This window comes from Cynocephalus volans, chromosome 5 (genome assembly GCF_027409185.1).
Source record: "Cynocephalus volans isolate mCynVol1 chromosome 5, mCynVol1.pri, whole genome shotgun sequence".
NCBI classification, from domain to species: domain Eukaryota; kingdom Metazoa; phylum Chordata; class Mammalia; order Dermoptera; family Cynocephalidae; genus Cynocephalus; species Cynocephalus volans.
The window spans coordinates 62,920,299-62,937,903 of NC_084464.1; the positions used below are offsets into that span (position 1 = coordinate 62,920,299).

The window sequence follows — 17,605 nt, forward strand, 5'->3', positions numbered from 1 at the left end:
TCTAAGCCATTTATGCAGTGATGTGTGAGGCTGGGTTTCTGTGGATTCTGGAAGCATTTCTTTTGCTTTCTTTGATAGGAATCATCACTCTTTTGTTCTCTGTCCAACAAGCAGCAGGCCATCTTCCTGCCATCTGTGTAAGTCCTACACACAGTGACATGAGGTGACGTCATGTCACAGGATCTGTTGGTGATTTCATTATATTACTTGATGTTCATTCAGTACCAGCCAAACATAGCCCAGATGAATTACAGAGCTTGTATAGATTATACCCCCATTTTATGGACAAGGACACTGAGGCATAAAGAGATTAAGTGATTTGCCTAAAGTCACAGTTAGTGGTAGAGCTGAAACTAGAAGTCAGAACTAATATCTCCTCTCCAGTGTTCTTCCCAGGGAATCAGCTATTCTAAGTTTGTGGTAGGTTCACACAGGGTCCTTATAAGTCAGGGAGCACCATTGTTTTATAGAGCTTCTATTTGGCCTCCAGATAAAATATCTTCGGTACCAAACTATGACAGTTCCCCAAATATGGAGCTTTTATTTAATTTTCCACTTTGTTTATCTGGGAGAGGCTTAGATAGCATGCTATATGTGTAACAGACTTAAGTGGTTATTCTCAAATGTCAGTGTGCTTTCCACCAGCAGACTGATAAATGACCTCAGTTTTTAGGTTTATGAATGGAACATCTCACTGAACTAGTTCTGCAAAGCCAGTCACTATGAACCATGTCTCTTTTAAGATGAAAGAGTACCATCAGGTTTATGATCACGTTTATCTGGGCTATGGATTTATTTGGATTGTCTGATAGCTTTCACTCAGATTTTGTGGAAATCATGTTTTCTTATCTTGGAAAATATTGGAATCTGATTTACAAATAAACTCAGTGGCAAAGAACTGAGAAACTGTAGTATTGGTTGTTTTTGTAAACCAACTGTAAATTATCTTTGTTAATGGCACAAAGCAATTAATGGCTTTTTTTTGTTAATGGCAAAAAGCAGCAAGTCTGAAGTTGTATATCATCAGAAAATACCGGGATTTAGTCTTAGAGTACATCTTTTGAGGGCATAGTGGTTAAGAGTCCACATTCTAGGTCGAACTACTTAGGTTTACCTCCTGGATCTGCTACATACTGTGTAGCCTTGGGCAAGTTACTTAATCTGTCTGTGCTTCTATTTCCTCATCTGTAAAATGGGGATAATAATGATAGTACCACTGCTAGGTAGCTATTGAGAAGATGAGAAGGTTAAATGAACTAATATTTGCAAAGCACCCAGAACACTGTCTGACATATGATAAACACCATATAAATGCTATTATTCTGACATTTTCATTCCACTCATTAATTTATTCAATAATGATTTATTGGAACATTTCCTAGGTGCTAGGCACAGTGTGCTAGATAAGAAAAAGATTTCAGTCCTCAAAGGATTTTGCAGTTTAACGGGCAGACATATGATGTGAGCCATGACACTGTAGGTGTATAGCCAGGAAAGTGTATAATGGAGGACTATGAGTGCAGTGGCAGTATAAGCAAGGGAGCACCTGAGGGGAAGGCTTCACGGGGGACATTTGAGCTGGGACATAAAGGATGAATAGAAATTGGCCAGAGGGCGGCAGCAGCATGGGCATTCTAGTCATGCAGAGAAGCACAAAGACCTGAGAAGATGGAATGACTGGAATACAAAATAAAGTAGCAGAATGGGGGATGGTTCGAGGACAGTTGAGACACTCAGGTAGGGACCAGAAAGACTTCCTCTGTCCTACAGAGGTTCCTGTGAGAGATGATGACCCGTGCTCAGACAGTGGTCATGCCACCTTGGAGCCCTCACTGTGAGGGAAGCCAGCAGGTGGAGGAGGTGGCAAGAAGCAGCAAGGGCAGTAGGCGTACCTGTCATACACAGTGAAATCTGTTCCTCAGGAGATTGGAGACACTCCCAGGTGCTGTTCTGCTCATCCATGCAGCTCCTGTCTGAAAGTTAAATGGCTATTTAGGAGCACTTGACATATATTTTTACTATATTTTCAGGGAATCACATCCGTCACCAGAAAGATGTCATTTCATTGTTTTATTTAACATTGCTGAAAAGGAAATGCATTCTAGGTAGCTTTCATCAGTCAAATCTAGGTCAATAAAACCAAACATTCAGAATATTTATTTAGTTCTGTGATTTCCTTTTAAAAAGATCACCTAAATGCACAATTTTTGGCTAAAATTTCAAGTTATTGCCATAAACAGGATTTACCCTGTTTCTCTTTCCATTTTTCCTTATCTTTAATTTTTCTAAATAATTTGACATAAAGCCTTAAGACTGGACCTACATAGTTTAAGTCATGGTATAACATATTATAACACTTTTTTATAAATGTTAGATGAATTCATGGTACAGATAACCATATTCAATAAATAGAGTTTTTCATCCCAATTTCATTATAATCTGATTCTACTTAAAAACTATTTAAAGGAGTTGGGGTAGGGAAATTGTGAGGATTTCCAGAAGTGTAACAAAAAATTTCTATTCCTTCTTCATTTTAATTTAAAGTTAATGATAAGGTAGACTGTGTGTGTGTGTGTGTGTGTGTGTGTGTGTGTGTGTGTGTGTGTGTGTGTGTGTGTGTGTGTGTGTGTGTGTGTGTGTGTGTGTGTTAACTAATACCTTTCAATGAGTTCTTTATTCCAAATATTACTAGGACTTTAATGGGCATGTTTTGCCTCTTGAAAGTACTATTCCATTACTGCCTATTTTATTATTATTTATTATCTTTTTTTTTTCCTGAGAAGTAGGCAGACAGGTAATCACCTCCCACCCACCCTATGAGGACAATGACAATATGTAGTTGAATGTCTCAGGCATGGCCACTGAGCTAATGGAGTAGAGCAGATATTAACAGCCAGACTTTCCGACTCCCAACCCATTACTTTTTTTTTTTTCTTTCAACCTTGGAAACAGTTTGGGAATTGAGCAGGAGAAAAATGGTGCCATATGTCTGGGCCCAAAGAAATCTTCATTCGGTACATAATTATTAAGTATCTTCCATATGCTGTATACTATTTTTGACACAGGGACTTCCGCACTATATAGTCCCGGACGCTTAAGGGAGCTTGTGGCTAATGGGGAAGTGAGCAGAGTAAACCAGTGATCGTGGCCCCAGGAAAGAAGCGTGCTGGGGAAAGCAAGGCCGGGGTGTGGTGGGAGCTGGGGAAAGTCCCAACCCAGTTGGGAAAGGCTTCCTGGCAGAGCTGGCTTCTGGGCAGAGTGTTGAAAATAAGCTGGAGTTGCTGGGCTTGAAGATACTAAGGTTGCAAGCACAGAGATAGAGAGTGTGGAACTTTTGAAGAATTCCTAGCATTATGATCCCAGCCCCCAAAGCAGCTTGGGAGATGGGCTCCAGGGGAGGAGACTGGAATAGGAAGGTCAACAGAGAAAGGGGGTGTTTTCATGCTAAAGACTTAAAGTTTGTGTTATAAACAAATAATGGTGAGCTACTGAGGGATTTTGAGGAGAGGAGTGACAGTCAGATTTCTATTTTTAAACTTGCCCTGAAGTGCTTTGGAGAATGAAGTGAGGGTTGGGGATGTGAGGCAGAGGAGCCATCACTTAAGGAAGAAAGGCCAGTTATGAGACTGCTGTTGCCATCATCCACATAAGTTACTTTGAAGGCCTGAATTAAGGGAGAGCAGTAGAAATGGAAAGGGCAAGTAGATTCCAGAAATGCTGAGATAAAATCTGCAGGCCTAGATGGCTGATTAGACAGATGTAGGGAAAGGGTCAAGTCTAAGCTAGAGGAGATGTTTGAAAATGTTGAGTTTGAAGTGCCCTTCGGACATTCAGTTGAACACATCCAGAGCAGTTGGATATTTGAATCCAAACCTCAGGAAAGATCCGGCTGGAGGCATATTTGGGAATTAGCTGATACAGGTATTAACTGAAGCTAGGGGCCTGGGAGAAGTACCTGTGTTAGAGGCACCATGGATGCTGAAAAAGGAGCAGATAGTGGAACCTCTGAACACCACAATTGACAGAGATGCAGCAGAAGAAAATTGAGGCAGGGCCAGAGAGGGTACTGTCATTTAAGCCAAGAGAGGATGCATTGATTAGCAGTGGGAATCCTGCAGAGCTCAAGGGAGGTAAGTATTGAAACAAGCTAAAAGCTTCAGGGAAGAGGTATGATTCCCATCTTTCTAATTCAACATCAAACGTAAACCTTCACTAACACCACTGCACTTACTCCGTTCCCTTCCTCATTATTCCCCATCAGCCCCTCTGCTCACAGACCCACCAAGGCGGCCCAATCCTCACTTGTCTAAGCTGTCTACCCACCCTTCCAGGCCTAACACAAGTCCATTTTTCCCATGGTTGCCCCAGCGTGCCCCAAGCGTGCTCTGCTCTGCGGAGACCTGTTTGTATTTCACTGTACACTTGACTCCGTGCCATCTGGTGATGTTGGCTGTTGACTCACAAAGTTTGACTCTTATAAGGTTCTTGAGGTAAGGGTTCTTATTTTATTCTTCCTCTGTGGCTTTTGTGGCCTGGAATAGTGTTGAGCAGATAATTCTTGCTCTGAAAAAGCTTTCTGGCTGATCAAAATGATTAAGACTTGAACTTATCCATGAAGATTCTTAAGTAAGATTTAAATTTCAATTGTTCAGGAGTTGGAATGAACCCTGTGCAAGGGAGATCATTCTAAGGTACCATGTTGGTCAGCTGACAGCCACATCAGTTTGGGTAGGAGTGCATGGGGACAGAGGCCAGGAGTGAGGGAGTGGACCCTACTCAGAGCCACCACACAGGAAGCCTAGGAGGTGTGTGCCTGTCTCCACATTATGATGCCAATATGTGGTTTCCTCCAAACAGGCTCAAATTTTACAGCTGGCCCTTTTTGAAGCCTGTTTCTGGAAACAGTGCTCACTCTGGCTTGGTCAAAGTAAGGCCTGTCTAAGGGGCTGGTCAGATCCCACCAGACAGTTGCTTCCGAGGTTAAAGATGATAAAATAATTATAACTCATTACCATCACTGTGGCTGTATATGAGAAACGCCCTCACCCATCCAAGGCCAAAGGATGGACACGGAGACATGAGGTACAGCAAAGGGAGACTTTAATTACGGCCTTGCAAGGTTCAGGTGTCTGACGGACAGGCACACGGAAAAAGGCTGTAACAAGAAATTTATTTCCTAGTGTGCAAGTCCCTGCCCCCGCCTCCTCATTGGCTGAGAGTACTAGGGGTGCACAATCTTCCCAGATGTCTAAAAGTACCCCAATTTACTACCCCCTTGTAGGAAATTTCTCTGAGGGCTCAGGACAAGCCCGTGAAAAAGGCCCACCCCAAACCCTGTGAAAAGAGAAACATTAGGAAATGAAGAGAATAATAAAGGGCTATTAACTCATTACCATCTCAAGGACAATTTTATCCATTTGAAGTAAACAATTAAGGGCTGGTAACTCATTACCATCTGAAGGAGAACTTTATCTATTCAGCGACCCCTTTCTGAAAATGAATCACGTAGATTATTTTTTTACACTGTGCTGGCTGCTGTCAGACAAAGGGAGAATTTCACGGCAGGGGAAGAGGTAAAGGACAAAGAAATAACCACCTCTCTTTCTTACCAAAGTTTAGAATTTTTCATGACCCTGCACTTCCAAAGGGAAATTCAAGTCCTTTTCACCCACAGATAGAAGACTTAGATCTCTGCAACACCCTCATTGCTGAGGGAGATAAGGAATCATATTCCTAGTTGGAGGCCATGGGGGTTGGGTCCCTGACTACCATGTCTCTCTGTGGGTATCAGGTTTCACACTCCAGAGGATGGAGTTATTAAGGAGACCCTCAGACTAGTGTGGCTGCATTTTAAAGATCTCATTTGCAACAGAAATGATGATTCTGTCAACTTTTTTTGTGTGTGTGCACCTTTTTCTTGGAAGTTAAAGTTAATATCCTCTTGGTCTTATATCTCTCTACTTCTTAGTTCTGTAAACCTCTTCCTACTTTAAGAGCTAAGTAGAAATAACTTTCTGAAAAGGATTTGTATACATAAAGCTATCAGGGAGGTTGGTGGTATGAGGACTGCAGTAACTATCTTGGTTAGAGCTCTGCAGTCATGGTGTTATGGCCAACATCCAACGGGTAAAAGAAATTTGCCCACGAGAACCGGGTAATAGGAAAAGGAAAAGAGTTTATTTCTGGCAGCCAGGGATACGCAGGCCAATTGAGGAACGCAGCCCCGAGTTGAAACCTCTCGCAGCTTTTATTTTTAGCTAGGCGGGAATTTTTTGCACTTGACACAATCTAGCCAATGCAAGCAAGCCGGCAATACATAAGCTAATTTTGTGGGTAGCCCTGTAGCCCCTCCCCACCCTGGATTCCCCATAGGGACTTTTCAGGCTAAAATGGCAGAGCCGTCTAAAATGGCATTGGCCATGCTACTCTGTTTATTCCCCCATTTATTTTAGCAAGCGACTTGTACAGAAGCAGAATGCATATGTTAAGGTCAGTAGGGGTTGAGGCATCCCTTAACAATGGTTTTCTAGAGACCAATAATAAGGCAGCATTGCACTCTGTCCTTTTTCCCTCAGAACAGACAGATGTCAGTTAGTTCCCAGGTCTGAATCGTGCTGGATTCCATCCACTAAACATCTAAAACCCCAAGTTTCAGTCTTCAGAAATTCAGTTGAGTTGTCAGTTTGTAAGAACCTGCTACGTGATATTTTAAAGGATACAAAGATAATTAGGAATTGTGCAGTTATGTATTATTTAACTCTGGGTGCAGAATTGTCTGATGGTTTGGGTGCCCAAAGATGATGGAAATACCCTGATTTTATGTGGCATGTAGATGGGGCCTACTTGGGAGCATCCTAAGGACTCTTGCTTCCTTATCCCTCGCTTCATATCCCCAGTGACTCACCTCAGTTTCTCCCAAACATAAAATTAGAGTAGTAATTTCACCTGATTTCCCTCTCTGCTTCATAAGAGATAGCAGAAGCCTGTATCTAAAGAATAGAGCACCTTAATTCCATAGAGGTCCAACAAGTCCAGTTCCCCTAGACTGTATGTTGCTAACAGCAACAGAACAACTTGAAAAGTCATTCCATATCCCAGGCTGATTCCTGCAGTTCAGCCACCGAGGTCGGCTGCAGAAGCTTCCATCCAGAACTTAACTCCCAGGCACTCAGATCCCTCTGCTGGCTGATAGCTGAAGCACTGCTTAGCTTTATTTTCCTTTTTTTAAAATCAATTAAGGTGTTTTGATGATCATTTTCTTTTTCACATACTCCCTTTTTGTGTTTCTCTTTCTGGATGACTCCGTAATCCTTAATACATTTCTCTTGGTGTCCTTAATTTCTGTATTGAGCACCACTAGCTTGTAGCCCATTCCTGGTAGGAGGCCACTGTCTGGTAGGTGCAGGCTAAATGAATGCCTCAATATGGGGTTACAGGGCTGCAACAGAAGTAGGTACAAGGTACAGAGGGGGCATTTGGCAATCCACTCATGAACCATTCCTGCGTCTCACACCAGCCATGGTCAAAGTCATAGCAAATGTCTTTGCAGACTCGGAACCAAGCACTTTGTTAAATGCTTTACAGGCATTACATCACATAGTCTTTGCATCAGCCTTGTGAGGCAGCTTCTCTATCATTAATTCTACTTCACAGATGACAAAGCTCAGGCTAGAGTCATGCAGCTTTTTGTGTTGATGATAGGGCTCAGGATTGGAGCTCAGGTTTCTCTGGCATCAATGTCATACTGCAAACTACACTGTTATGACCTTATCAGATGCTCTGGGCTTTCCGTGCCTGTATTAGTGCATTTTCTGTCACCTATAACAGAATACCTGAACTGGGTAATTTTATAAGAAAACAAAATTTATTTCTTACAGTTTTAATAGTTGGGAAGTCAAAAGCCAAGGGGGCACATCTGGAGTGGATCTTCTTCTTATGGGGACTCTCTGCAGAGTCCCAAAGTGGTGCAGGAAATCACATAGCAACAGAGCAAGTCGCCGGTTAATGTGCTCACATGCTCTCCTTATAAAGCCGCCAGTGCCCCTCCTGTGATAGCCCAGTCATCTATTAACCAATTAATCCATTAATCCATGAATAGATTTATCCATTCATCAAAGGCCCCACCTTTCAACATTGCCACATTAGGGATCAAACTTCCACATGAGTTTTGGAGGGGACAAACATTCAGCATAGTGAGGACCATATCTTGAGTAAAGTTAAGTTCTGTCCATCTGGAAGTCTCTTCCCACCTGATCTTCTCTCAGGAATTCTGACTTTTCCTTCAAGACTCAGTTCAGAGGTTACTTAGAGAGCCCTGCCCCCAACCCTGCCTTTTATTTTGGTTGTGTTTTTCAGAGACCCTATAAACCAGTGCTTGCCTCTAGTAGAACATTTAATGTGCACATTTTTGTCGTCACTTCCTGCTTGTTTGTCTTTCCAGTAGATTCTGACCTCCTCAAAGGCAGGGAGCCTATCTTACCAGTCTTTATATCCTTAGTACCTAGTATCTTGAACAGAGCCTAGCTTATAGTAATAAAAATAACAGCAATACTTAACATTTCCTGAGCACGTATCTTGGGCCATGCAAAGTACTATCCACTTCTTTTTTTTGTTTTGACTCTCTCATTTAACCATCACAATGACCCATACAATATGTATAATTATTACCCTCATTCTACAGATGAAAAAACTCAGGCTTACAGTGTTCTATAACTTGCCCAAAGTCACCCAACAAGTAGCAAAATCAGGGCTTGACTCCAGGTGTCCCTGAATTTCTCTTAAATTTTATTTTCATTCCCTACATTTTTTACCTGATTAGGTATTTTTTCTCTTTTTGATATTAAGTGTGAATAGGAAGATTACATTTTCTTCACTAAAATTAGTAGTACCCTGAGCAGCACTTGCTATATTTCTTCCAGGCAAGAGTCTCCAAAGGAAGGGGACCATTTAGATAAATCAGGTATTGAACTTTTCTGAGGAAAAGAGTTTAGGAAATATAGAGTACAGAGAGTAACTGTAGATAGGCTGAAAAATCTATTTCTTTGCCTAGTAACTCCATATGAAAATTTGCAGCCATTTTATGAAATATTTTATTAAATAATTGCTGTGCTCATTTGGCTCATCCGTCACCTAGAAATTCCAAGTGTACATTTAGCATTTCTGAGGCCTGAAATTCACTGAGTACCTAGGACAGGCAAATTCAAAACTACTTGCTTTCCAGAGTGTAATTTAAGAAGAAAATGAACAATCTTTGTAATTAGATTTTATGTTAAATTTAAGCCACATGTTAATTTTAGCTATTAAAATGTCCCAGAATATCATTTTAAAAGGTTTATACATGTCTAATTGGTTAACATGAGGACTTTTGTATTAAAGTTAATCTTTAAAACAAAAACTTCATAAAGCCTGAAAAGTTGAATAATTTCTTGTAATAATAATGTTAATAAACTTTTCAAGAGTCTAAAAAGAAAAAAAAAAATCCCAGAATATGCACTGGTCTTCACCAACCTAACTGATGAATCACTTGCCTGTCCTTACTTTGAGGTTTAGTCAATTGCTTACCTCAGATTTTCAAGTTACCAGTGAAATTACGGGACAGTTTAATAAGAGTGAGTGCTAAAAAAATGTAGGCTAAGGGGCCGGCCCGTGGCTCACTCGGGAGAGTGTGGTGCTGATAACACCAAGGCCACAGGTTCAGATCCCATATAGGGATGGCCGGTTAGCTCACTGGCTGAGTGTGGTGCTGATAAAAAAATGTAGGCTATCATTAGTAACATCAATATTTATAATTCTATTTCAACATAATATTTATAATACTTAATGCTATTAGAGCCTGCCTGATGATTACATTTTAATAACATCTAAAAACCCCATACCCTTAAAGGTAACCTAGATAGCATTAAATCTTCTTTGTCATTAAATCATTGATATCATTAAGTCATGCTAGGTTGGCTAACGTTCCCATTATACAAGACGTGTCTTTGCCTCACAGTGTAGGGTGGGGTAGATACAGAATCAGACTTTGGGGGCAGTAAAGGGATCTTAGTCCAACTCCATCACTGTACAGATTAAGAAAATAAGAGTCAGAACCTACCTACCTATATTTCCCTGCTTCCCCTACTGCACCAGAAAGCCACGTCCCATGAAGAAGAGCCACAGTTGCTTGGCCGTCTTAGCTTCGTTCGTGTCTCACTGCAGTCTTGCCAATTCTCCTTTCTTTTCCTCAGGTTGCGCCCCCTGTGCTGCCCACGCTGCACAGAGGGCCGGCGAGGCCACCATGACGACCGCCATCTTGGAGCGCCTGAGCACGCTGTCGGTGAGCGGGCAGCAGCTGCGTCGCCTGCCCAAGATCCTGGAGGACGGGCTGCCCAAGATGCCTTGCACCGTCCCGGAAACGGATGTGCCCCAGCTCTTCCGGGAGCCTTACATCCGCACCGGCTACCGCCCCACAGGGCACGAGTGGCGCTACTACTTCTTCAGCCTCTTTCAGAAACACAATGAGGTGGTCAACGTGTGGACCCACTTGCTGGCGGCCCTGGCCGTCCTCTTGCGATTCTGGGCCTTCGCGGAGGCTGAGGCCTTGCCATGGGCCTCTACCCACTCCCTGCCCCTGCTCCTCTTTATCCTGTCTTCAATCACTTACCTCACGTGCAGCCTTCTGGCCCACCTGTTGCAGTCCAAGTCGGAGCTCTCCCACTACACCTTCTACTTTGTGGACTACGTTGGCGTGAGCGTCTACCAATATGGCAGTGCCTTGGCCCACTTCTTCTACAGCTCCGACCAGGCCTGGTACGAGCGGTTCTGGCTTTTTTTCTTGCCAGCAGCTGCCTTCTGTGGCTGGTTATCTTGTGCTGGCTGTTGCTATGCCAAGTATCGTTACCGGAGGCCTTACCCTGTCATGAGGAAGATCTGTCAAGTGGTGCCGGCAGGGCTGGCCTTCATCCTAGACATCAGCCCTGTGGCACACCGTGTGGCACTCTGCCACCTGGCTGGCTGCCAGGAGCAGGCCGCCTGGTACCACACCCTCCAGATCCTCTTCTTTTTGGTTAGCGCTTACTTCTTCTCCTGTCCCGTGCCTGAGAAGTACTTTCCGGGTTCTTGTGACATTGTGGGCCACGGGCATCAGATCTTCCATGCCTTTCTGTCAATCTGCACGCTCTCCCAGCTGGAGGCCATACTCCTGGATTACCAGGGGCGGCAGGAGATCTTCCTGCAGCGCCACGGTCCTCTGTCCGTCTACACGGCCTGCCTCTCCTTCTTCTTTTTGGCCGCCTGCAGTGCTGCCACCGCAGGCCTCCTGAGGCACAAGGTCAAGGCCAGACTGACCAAGAAAGATTCCTGAGACTGTCAGGTGGGGCAAGGTGTGGAGGCAGCCCATTCTGATTTGGGGAAAACTTGATACAACAGAAGTTGACTTTTTATTTTTAAGGGTTGGCTTTTAAATTAGTACGTATTTCCAAGGATATGCTATGGCTACAGCATTTGAAAGCCAAAGGATTCAAGAGTTTTGTTATTAATAAAAGGTGTATTCCTTGTCCTTACGGATCATAGTCTTACAAGACACAGGAAGTGAAGGAATCTTGGCTAAGATTAATGGGACACTGAATTAAGGAGAACCATCTTCATGCCTACTTTTAGCAGAATTCTGACTTTGGCCTCCAGGGGCAAGTCCTAGCGCTGAATGGATAATAAAATTGGACTAGAAAGTAAGAAAGTCACTGGTCCTCACCCTATTGGAATGGCCGTCTTACTATGCTGGTCTTTGGTAATCAAATAAATTGACCCAAGGACCCTCTTTAATTTGGATCAGTTGTCTAGGGTGGAAAAATTAGAATCTTTGAGATGATTCAGTGAAACCCTTAGACATAATGAATTATTCAGTTCATCTGATTTCTGCTCCCTTCTGTCTGGTCCACTGTAACACTGTAACAGCCTGGCTGTTTTCTCTGAAGTGCTGTTCACTCCATTCCTACTTTGCACGGTAATATAAAGGACTATGAAGCAGTCTTCTTCCAGGAAATGTTTGGATCCCTGTGGACATTTAGGAAACTTATTCTCATATAATACTAATATAAATGGTACTAGAAAGTACAGTGCCAAGAGCCATCAGGAGGCCCAGCCAATAAGCATGGATACTGTTTGGTGTCATGGGACCCCTTTGTTTTATATTTGTGGACTACGGATTACTTGAGTGCTATTAGGGGCTGCTTTACAGGCCAGGAGATCTGATCTGGGGGTTGCTTCAGGGAATTTTGACAAGCATGTGTAAAAAGCTCTTGCTGGGGTGAATTGATTCTAAGGGTCCTAAAGAGATATGATTATTTCCAGAGGAAACCAAGGTCCAGCCTCCTCCATAGATGCTACCCCATGAAGGGCCTACCACTGTTCAAAGTCCTCAGGCAGGCTGTTCTGCCTCAGCTTAGAGCAGAACCCATAAAATGAACAAGTCCCAGGAGAGCCAAGCATGTGTGCTCACTGTGGGTTGGTCCAAATGCCTCCTTTGGGTGAGAATGTGTGAACCTTGCACCATGTACCCAAAATGCTGTTCAGAACATGGCTGTCCGGCAGCTTCTCAGTGGGCTAGGTGGTGCTTGTGATTGGTGTTCTGGCCACGCAGCCCTCTCTGAGTACTGACTTCTGCACTAATCCAGTGAAGAAGCTGCAGCAAAAGAAGGGCTGAGAAGCCCTTTCCCCAGAGGCTAATTTCCTATCAGTGTAAGTTCTCTTATTTACTAAAAAGGGAAGTGGTTGGTTTTAACTCCAGTTTGATGAACCTCCTCTATTATGTTACTTTGTTGTCTTCACCTCTTTGTCTTCTTCCTTTCTCTGAGAGATTTGTGGGTTTTGTGCCTTATAAATGGAAATGTATGAACACTTAATATATGCCCATGTGAAATTTTCTGTTTGGGGCAATGGGGATAAGAAAAAAAGAATTCATTGCTTTGCAACCAGTGAACGAAAGAAACTTCAGAAAGCTAGGATTCTTTATCAATCAAATGACTCTTTTGATCTGTATTTAAATAGCCAAAAAAAGGACATTCAACTGAAGCTTTCCTATAATCTTTATATGAAGAAGGCGTGTGTCCTGTCGGCCACATTGTTTTCCTAGATAGATTTCTCCTGTTAATTCTCAAATATCTGAACTTCTATGTTACCCAAGTGTCTTACACAAGCTTCTGGTGTGTAGGCCAAACTCACAGCAAATAAAGTTAGCAAAATTGATTGGGTTGAATTGAATGAGGGGATGGGGGAATTAATTGTGCAAACTTGTTGCAAGTCAATTTAAAACTGGGACTAGAGAGTGTTTGAAATTTTTGTTATTATGGATGCAAAGACTATACTATTTTAAAAGTTGAAGGGAGAAGTGAAGAAAGAGGGAAGGGAGGAGGGTATAAGTTAAGCTCTTACATGTAACTGTGGTGGTCCTGGTGGACAGAGATCTTTAGGTCAAATCCAGGTATTTTTTAAAAGAGAACAGGAGGTAGAGCAGTGATCCTCAAGTGCATCCAGAGACCACTGCCATCTGCACACTGTTAACAGCCTGTGGCATGACAAGTACAGAAAGAGGCGCTAAATTTTGAGATATTGCCATACAATTTTTATTTTAATTTAGACAAATATTGGCCCCCCAAGTGGTTAGAAATTAAGAACAAAAAAAAACCCCGCAGTTTTTTATAAAAGGTATTTGAGAGACATTGAAGTAGGGGACTATGATATGCTCAGAAAATACCAATATCTCATTGGAAATATGTAAACACAAGAAGTACAGATGTTTTTAACTACTCATATTTTTGAGGAGTTAAATACTCCTTTTAAAACATTTTCATTAAAATGAGTGTGTCAATAAGGAACAGACCTAGTTTGTTTAAAAGAATAATTAAGAATTTGTTAAAGGAGATGGCTATCTTACTCCATTTTGCCCCTCCAACAGTTGACATCTGCTGGGAATTCTACTGGTTATATCTCTATCTCTCTCTCTCTCCTCTCTCTCCTCTCTCTCTCCCCCCCCCTCTTCCCTCTCTCTCCCCTCTCTTTTAATCAAGACTTTCAAACTATTAAAATGTAAATGGCTCTGAAGAAACTGAGCTATCAGTCATTTACATATTCTTGTGAGTGAAAATTCTGATGGATTTGTATAAGGCCCTACTCAAGGCAGGGAGGGGGATAGCAGGACACAGCAAGCTCGGGACACATTTACCTGTTTCCCTCTTGCTTATTTCTTCCTGACACTTACTTACTGATGCGCTAATGTTAATATTCTTAACATGTTAGGGTTTCATTTCCAATTTTGGCTGAAGGTACTTAACTAGTTAACAATATTCTTAAGAATCTTCTACTGGAAACTTGAAATATTAGGACTGCAAGGCCATGGAATGAAGGTAATTTATTTCTGCCTCTGTTGCCCACCTGTTGACAAATTATACCTTAATATGTGAAAACATTAGGTTCTTTAGTTACTGCATTGTACTTTCAAATTGATCCTCCAGATGGCGCTCATGTCCTTTTCAGAGAGGGCACAGCCATTGTCCCCAAGGCTTCTGCCTACTAATTGTATTGGTCTTGTGTTTTGCTTGATTGCTTGGCAAAGAAAAAAATGGAACTATTTTCTGTCTATATAAATCTACTTACACGAATAACCATTAAACAGATTTTGTATATGGATTGTTGTGGTGTCAACAGTTTAAAGAAACAGTTACTTTATTTCTTTGACAAGGCCCTTGGCAAGGGCAACCTTGACAAGGTTCACCCTAAAGAAAAGTTTTCTTTAGACAAACATTGCCAGGAGAAGCATGTCAGGACACGTTACATCCATGTAGAAGTAGGAAATTATAAACGCTTAAAAAAAAGTCTCCATACAAAACCCCCAAAATACACATATGCACATACATACTCTCACACACACACCTCTAATCTCTACTTGTAAGTAGAACAAATTGCCCCCCAAAAAGCTATGGAGTTTATTTTTCTGAAGATTTCAATCTAATCGATTAAATACTCTTAGTTTCACAGACAGTAGTTTAAAAGATTTAAACATTTTGAATTGATGGACTACGTTTTTTGAAACCTAAAAATTATGAATTATAATTCTACTATAACATAATTTATGTGTTGTGCAATGTGGCATCTATCAACCAAATGATTTTGTAGCCTTCACTGTTGTATTTAAATAGCTGCATGTAAGATGATTCTCTAGACTACTGCAGCTTCAGACTCAGTATCATCAATAACAGTAAGAAAACAGCATTTCTATGGCTACAGGCTCCATTGGTAGAATTATGGATGTCGCTCTTGTTCAAACCATTATCACCAGCAGGGGCCCTAGGCAGCTTGCAAATGCTTTTCTTTTCACTGTTCCTAGTTTAACCAATAGTTAGTGATTTAGTGATAATTTATTGAGCACTTATTAGTGGCAGGTGCCATGTTGGCTCTGGAGATAACCACAGTGAGGAAAGACACAGACTCTGTAAGCAGAAAGTCTGCAGTCTGCTGGATGAGGACCAGCATCTTCCACTTGGTCCATGACAGGATCCCTCTCTTCAGATCTTGGTTCTAGTCACAGCCTGCAGGCCAGACAGCCTGGGGAGGCTGGGTCTTGCTTTGGGCCAGAACATTTTCAGAAGAATTGAGCTCTCTTTCCCCATTCCCACCAGAGGCTGGAAACATCTTTTCCACCAGCAATGTAGTCACCTTAAAGCTACCTCAACCTCGTTACTCTTGCTGCTTCTCCAATCTTTCTCATTGCCATCCAGTTGTTTTAATTCTGTCCAGGGAATCCTTGACACATCCAGATCCAGAGAGGAGCCCTAAATTTCCACAAACACTGTAGACTTCCCAGGTATATAAAGTCCCATCCTTCAGGGAAGGACATGTGTGGTTCCAACCTGAGTACATGTTCCTGATTTGGTAAGAAAACAGCAATGCTGCACCCTGCCGCCTCCTTTTAAAGAAATAACAACCAATCTCTTGTGGAATTTTAATGGACATAATTTATTATGGAAGTAAAATCATTGCATTAAAAAGAGAATTCATTTAAATATTAACTTTGGGAGCATAGGGTAAGGGCTATTCTTACATAACATGATTCTCATAGGAAGAGGTGTGCACTGTATTTTAAGACTCCAGGAAGCCTTGACAACATTGAAGGCCACAGAATAACACCTCAAATTTTATTGTGCCCTGTGCTTTCCAAAACATTTTCACATTCATTTCAGCTTCTAAATAACTGTATGAGGTAAGTAAGGCCTGAAAAGTCTCCACTGAATTAGGAAACACTAGAGAAGTGTCATACAACTATTTGTAATGTTTAAACTCATTTTTCCGTCAGATAAATTTGGGGCTGAGCTAATCAGAAACATCACCAAATATTTGTAGACCCCTTTACAGCATGTGAAGCACTTTACCATGTTATGTGTACTTTAACATCATCGCATTTTAAGTTTTGATCCTAAATACCTCGTCCATAGCTAGGGTTGTGTCATTTCTTTTTGAGTTAAAGTGACTTCAATCCACACCATATCCTTGGATGCCAAATAAAGCATTCTTTGCACCATAGAGACTTCTCAGAAGCCCCAAAGATCCTTTGCCCACAGGCCCTTGGTGGCCTAGATTATAAAGTCAAATCCCACTCTCCAGTCACAGTTTCTTGAAAATACCTTCCAATGCTTGGATGAGAAACTCATCTAGTCTTGATAATCTTGCCTAATCCCAAATCCTCTCATTTTTCACTAGGAGCATCAGTTCCTCAAATAATTGGCTCTCCCAGGGATTTTGACAAGAGAGATGAATTTCAATATTGTATTTAAAAAATGTTTCTCTGCCTTATAAAAGAGTTATGCAGACTTAATAGAAAGCAAAGAAAGTCATTATTTCCCATTTTAAAGTAATACATGCTTATTCAAGAAAATGCAGAAAAGTAAGAAAAAAAGATAATCCATGGGTCCATTACTAAAATTTTTAGGGAAAAAATAAGGCTTATGTCAAAATACTGTCCGTGATAAAAGGTAAATTAGCAGTGTCATGGAAAGCTTTCTGAAAAAGCAGAAATTGGGAACCAGAAATTTTAAGCAACCTAGTACTTTCATTCTATAAAGTACAGAATCAATAGTCTGGCTCAGTTTACAGGAATACTGAGAGAGTTATATTATACTCCCTTCTGACATTACATTATGTAGGTAATTTGATGATGCTGTGGCTGAGATATTGGCTCATGAAACAAAACCAATGATACATTATCTCTCATGTTCAAAGAATTGTGTGAAAAGCCTCTCCTAAATTAGTTCCTCAGTACTGGAGGCAAGGCTCAGCCTGTTGAACTGCTAAATATGTGGATTCACTGACATTCCATGAGCAGAGAGCATCACTAGGTACCAGGCTCTGTTCTAGGCACCTGGGATATGAGAATGAAGAAAACACACAAATCCCTGCCCTTAAGCAGAAACAATGAGCCAAATAAATTTTATAGTGTTTAGAAGGTGATGGTGCCAAGGAGAAATAGAGAGCAAGGAAAAGGGATAGGCTGGAGGAGTGGGGTGAGTGTACAATTTTCAATAGGATCAGAGAAGACCACCTAAGGAGAGGTGAGGGAGTCAGCTATGTTGCCCAAGAC

At 41.7% G+C, this 17,605-nt stretch overlaps 1 protein-coding gene across 1 annotated transcript in view; it reads left to right on the forward strand.

Moving 5' to 3' along the window:
* The window catches only part of PAQR8 (progestin and adipoQ receptor family member 8), a 48,000-nt gene extending 34,649 nt beyond the window's left edge, over nucleotides 1-13,351 (forward strand). The window contains exon 2 of the mRNA XM_063097628.1: nucleotides 10,227-13,351. Within this exon, the coding sequence (XP_062953698.1) occupies nucleotides 10,277-11,341 (1,065 nt within the window). The 5' untranslated portion in view covers nucleotides 10,227-10,276 and the 3' untranslated portion in view covers nucleotides 11,342-13,351. The remainder of the gene's footprint in view (nucleotides 1-10,226) is intronic.
* The last annotated feature ends 4,254 nt before the right edge of the window (nucleotides 13,352-17,605 follow it).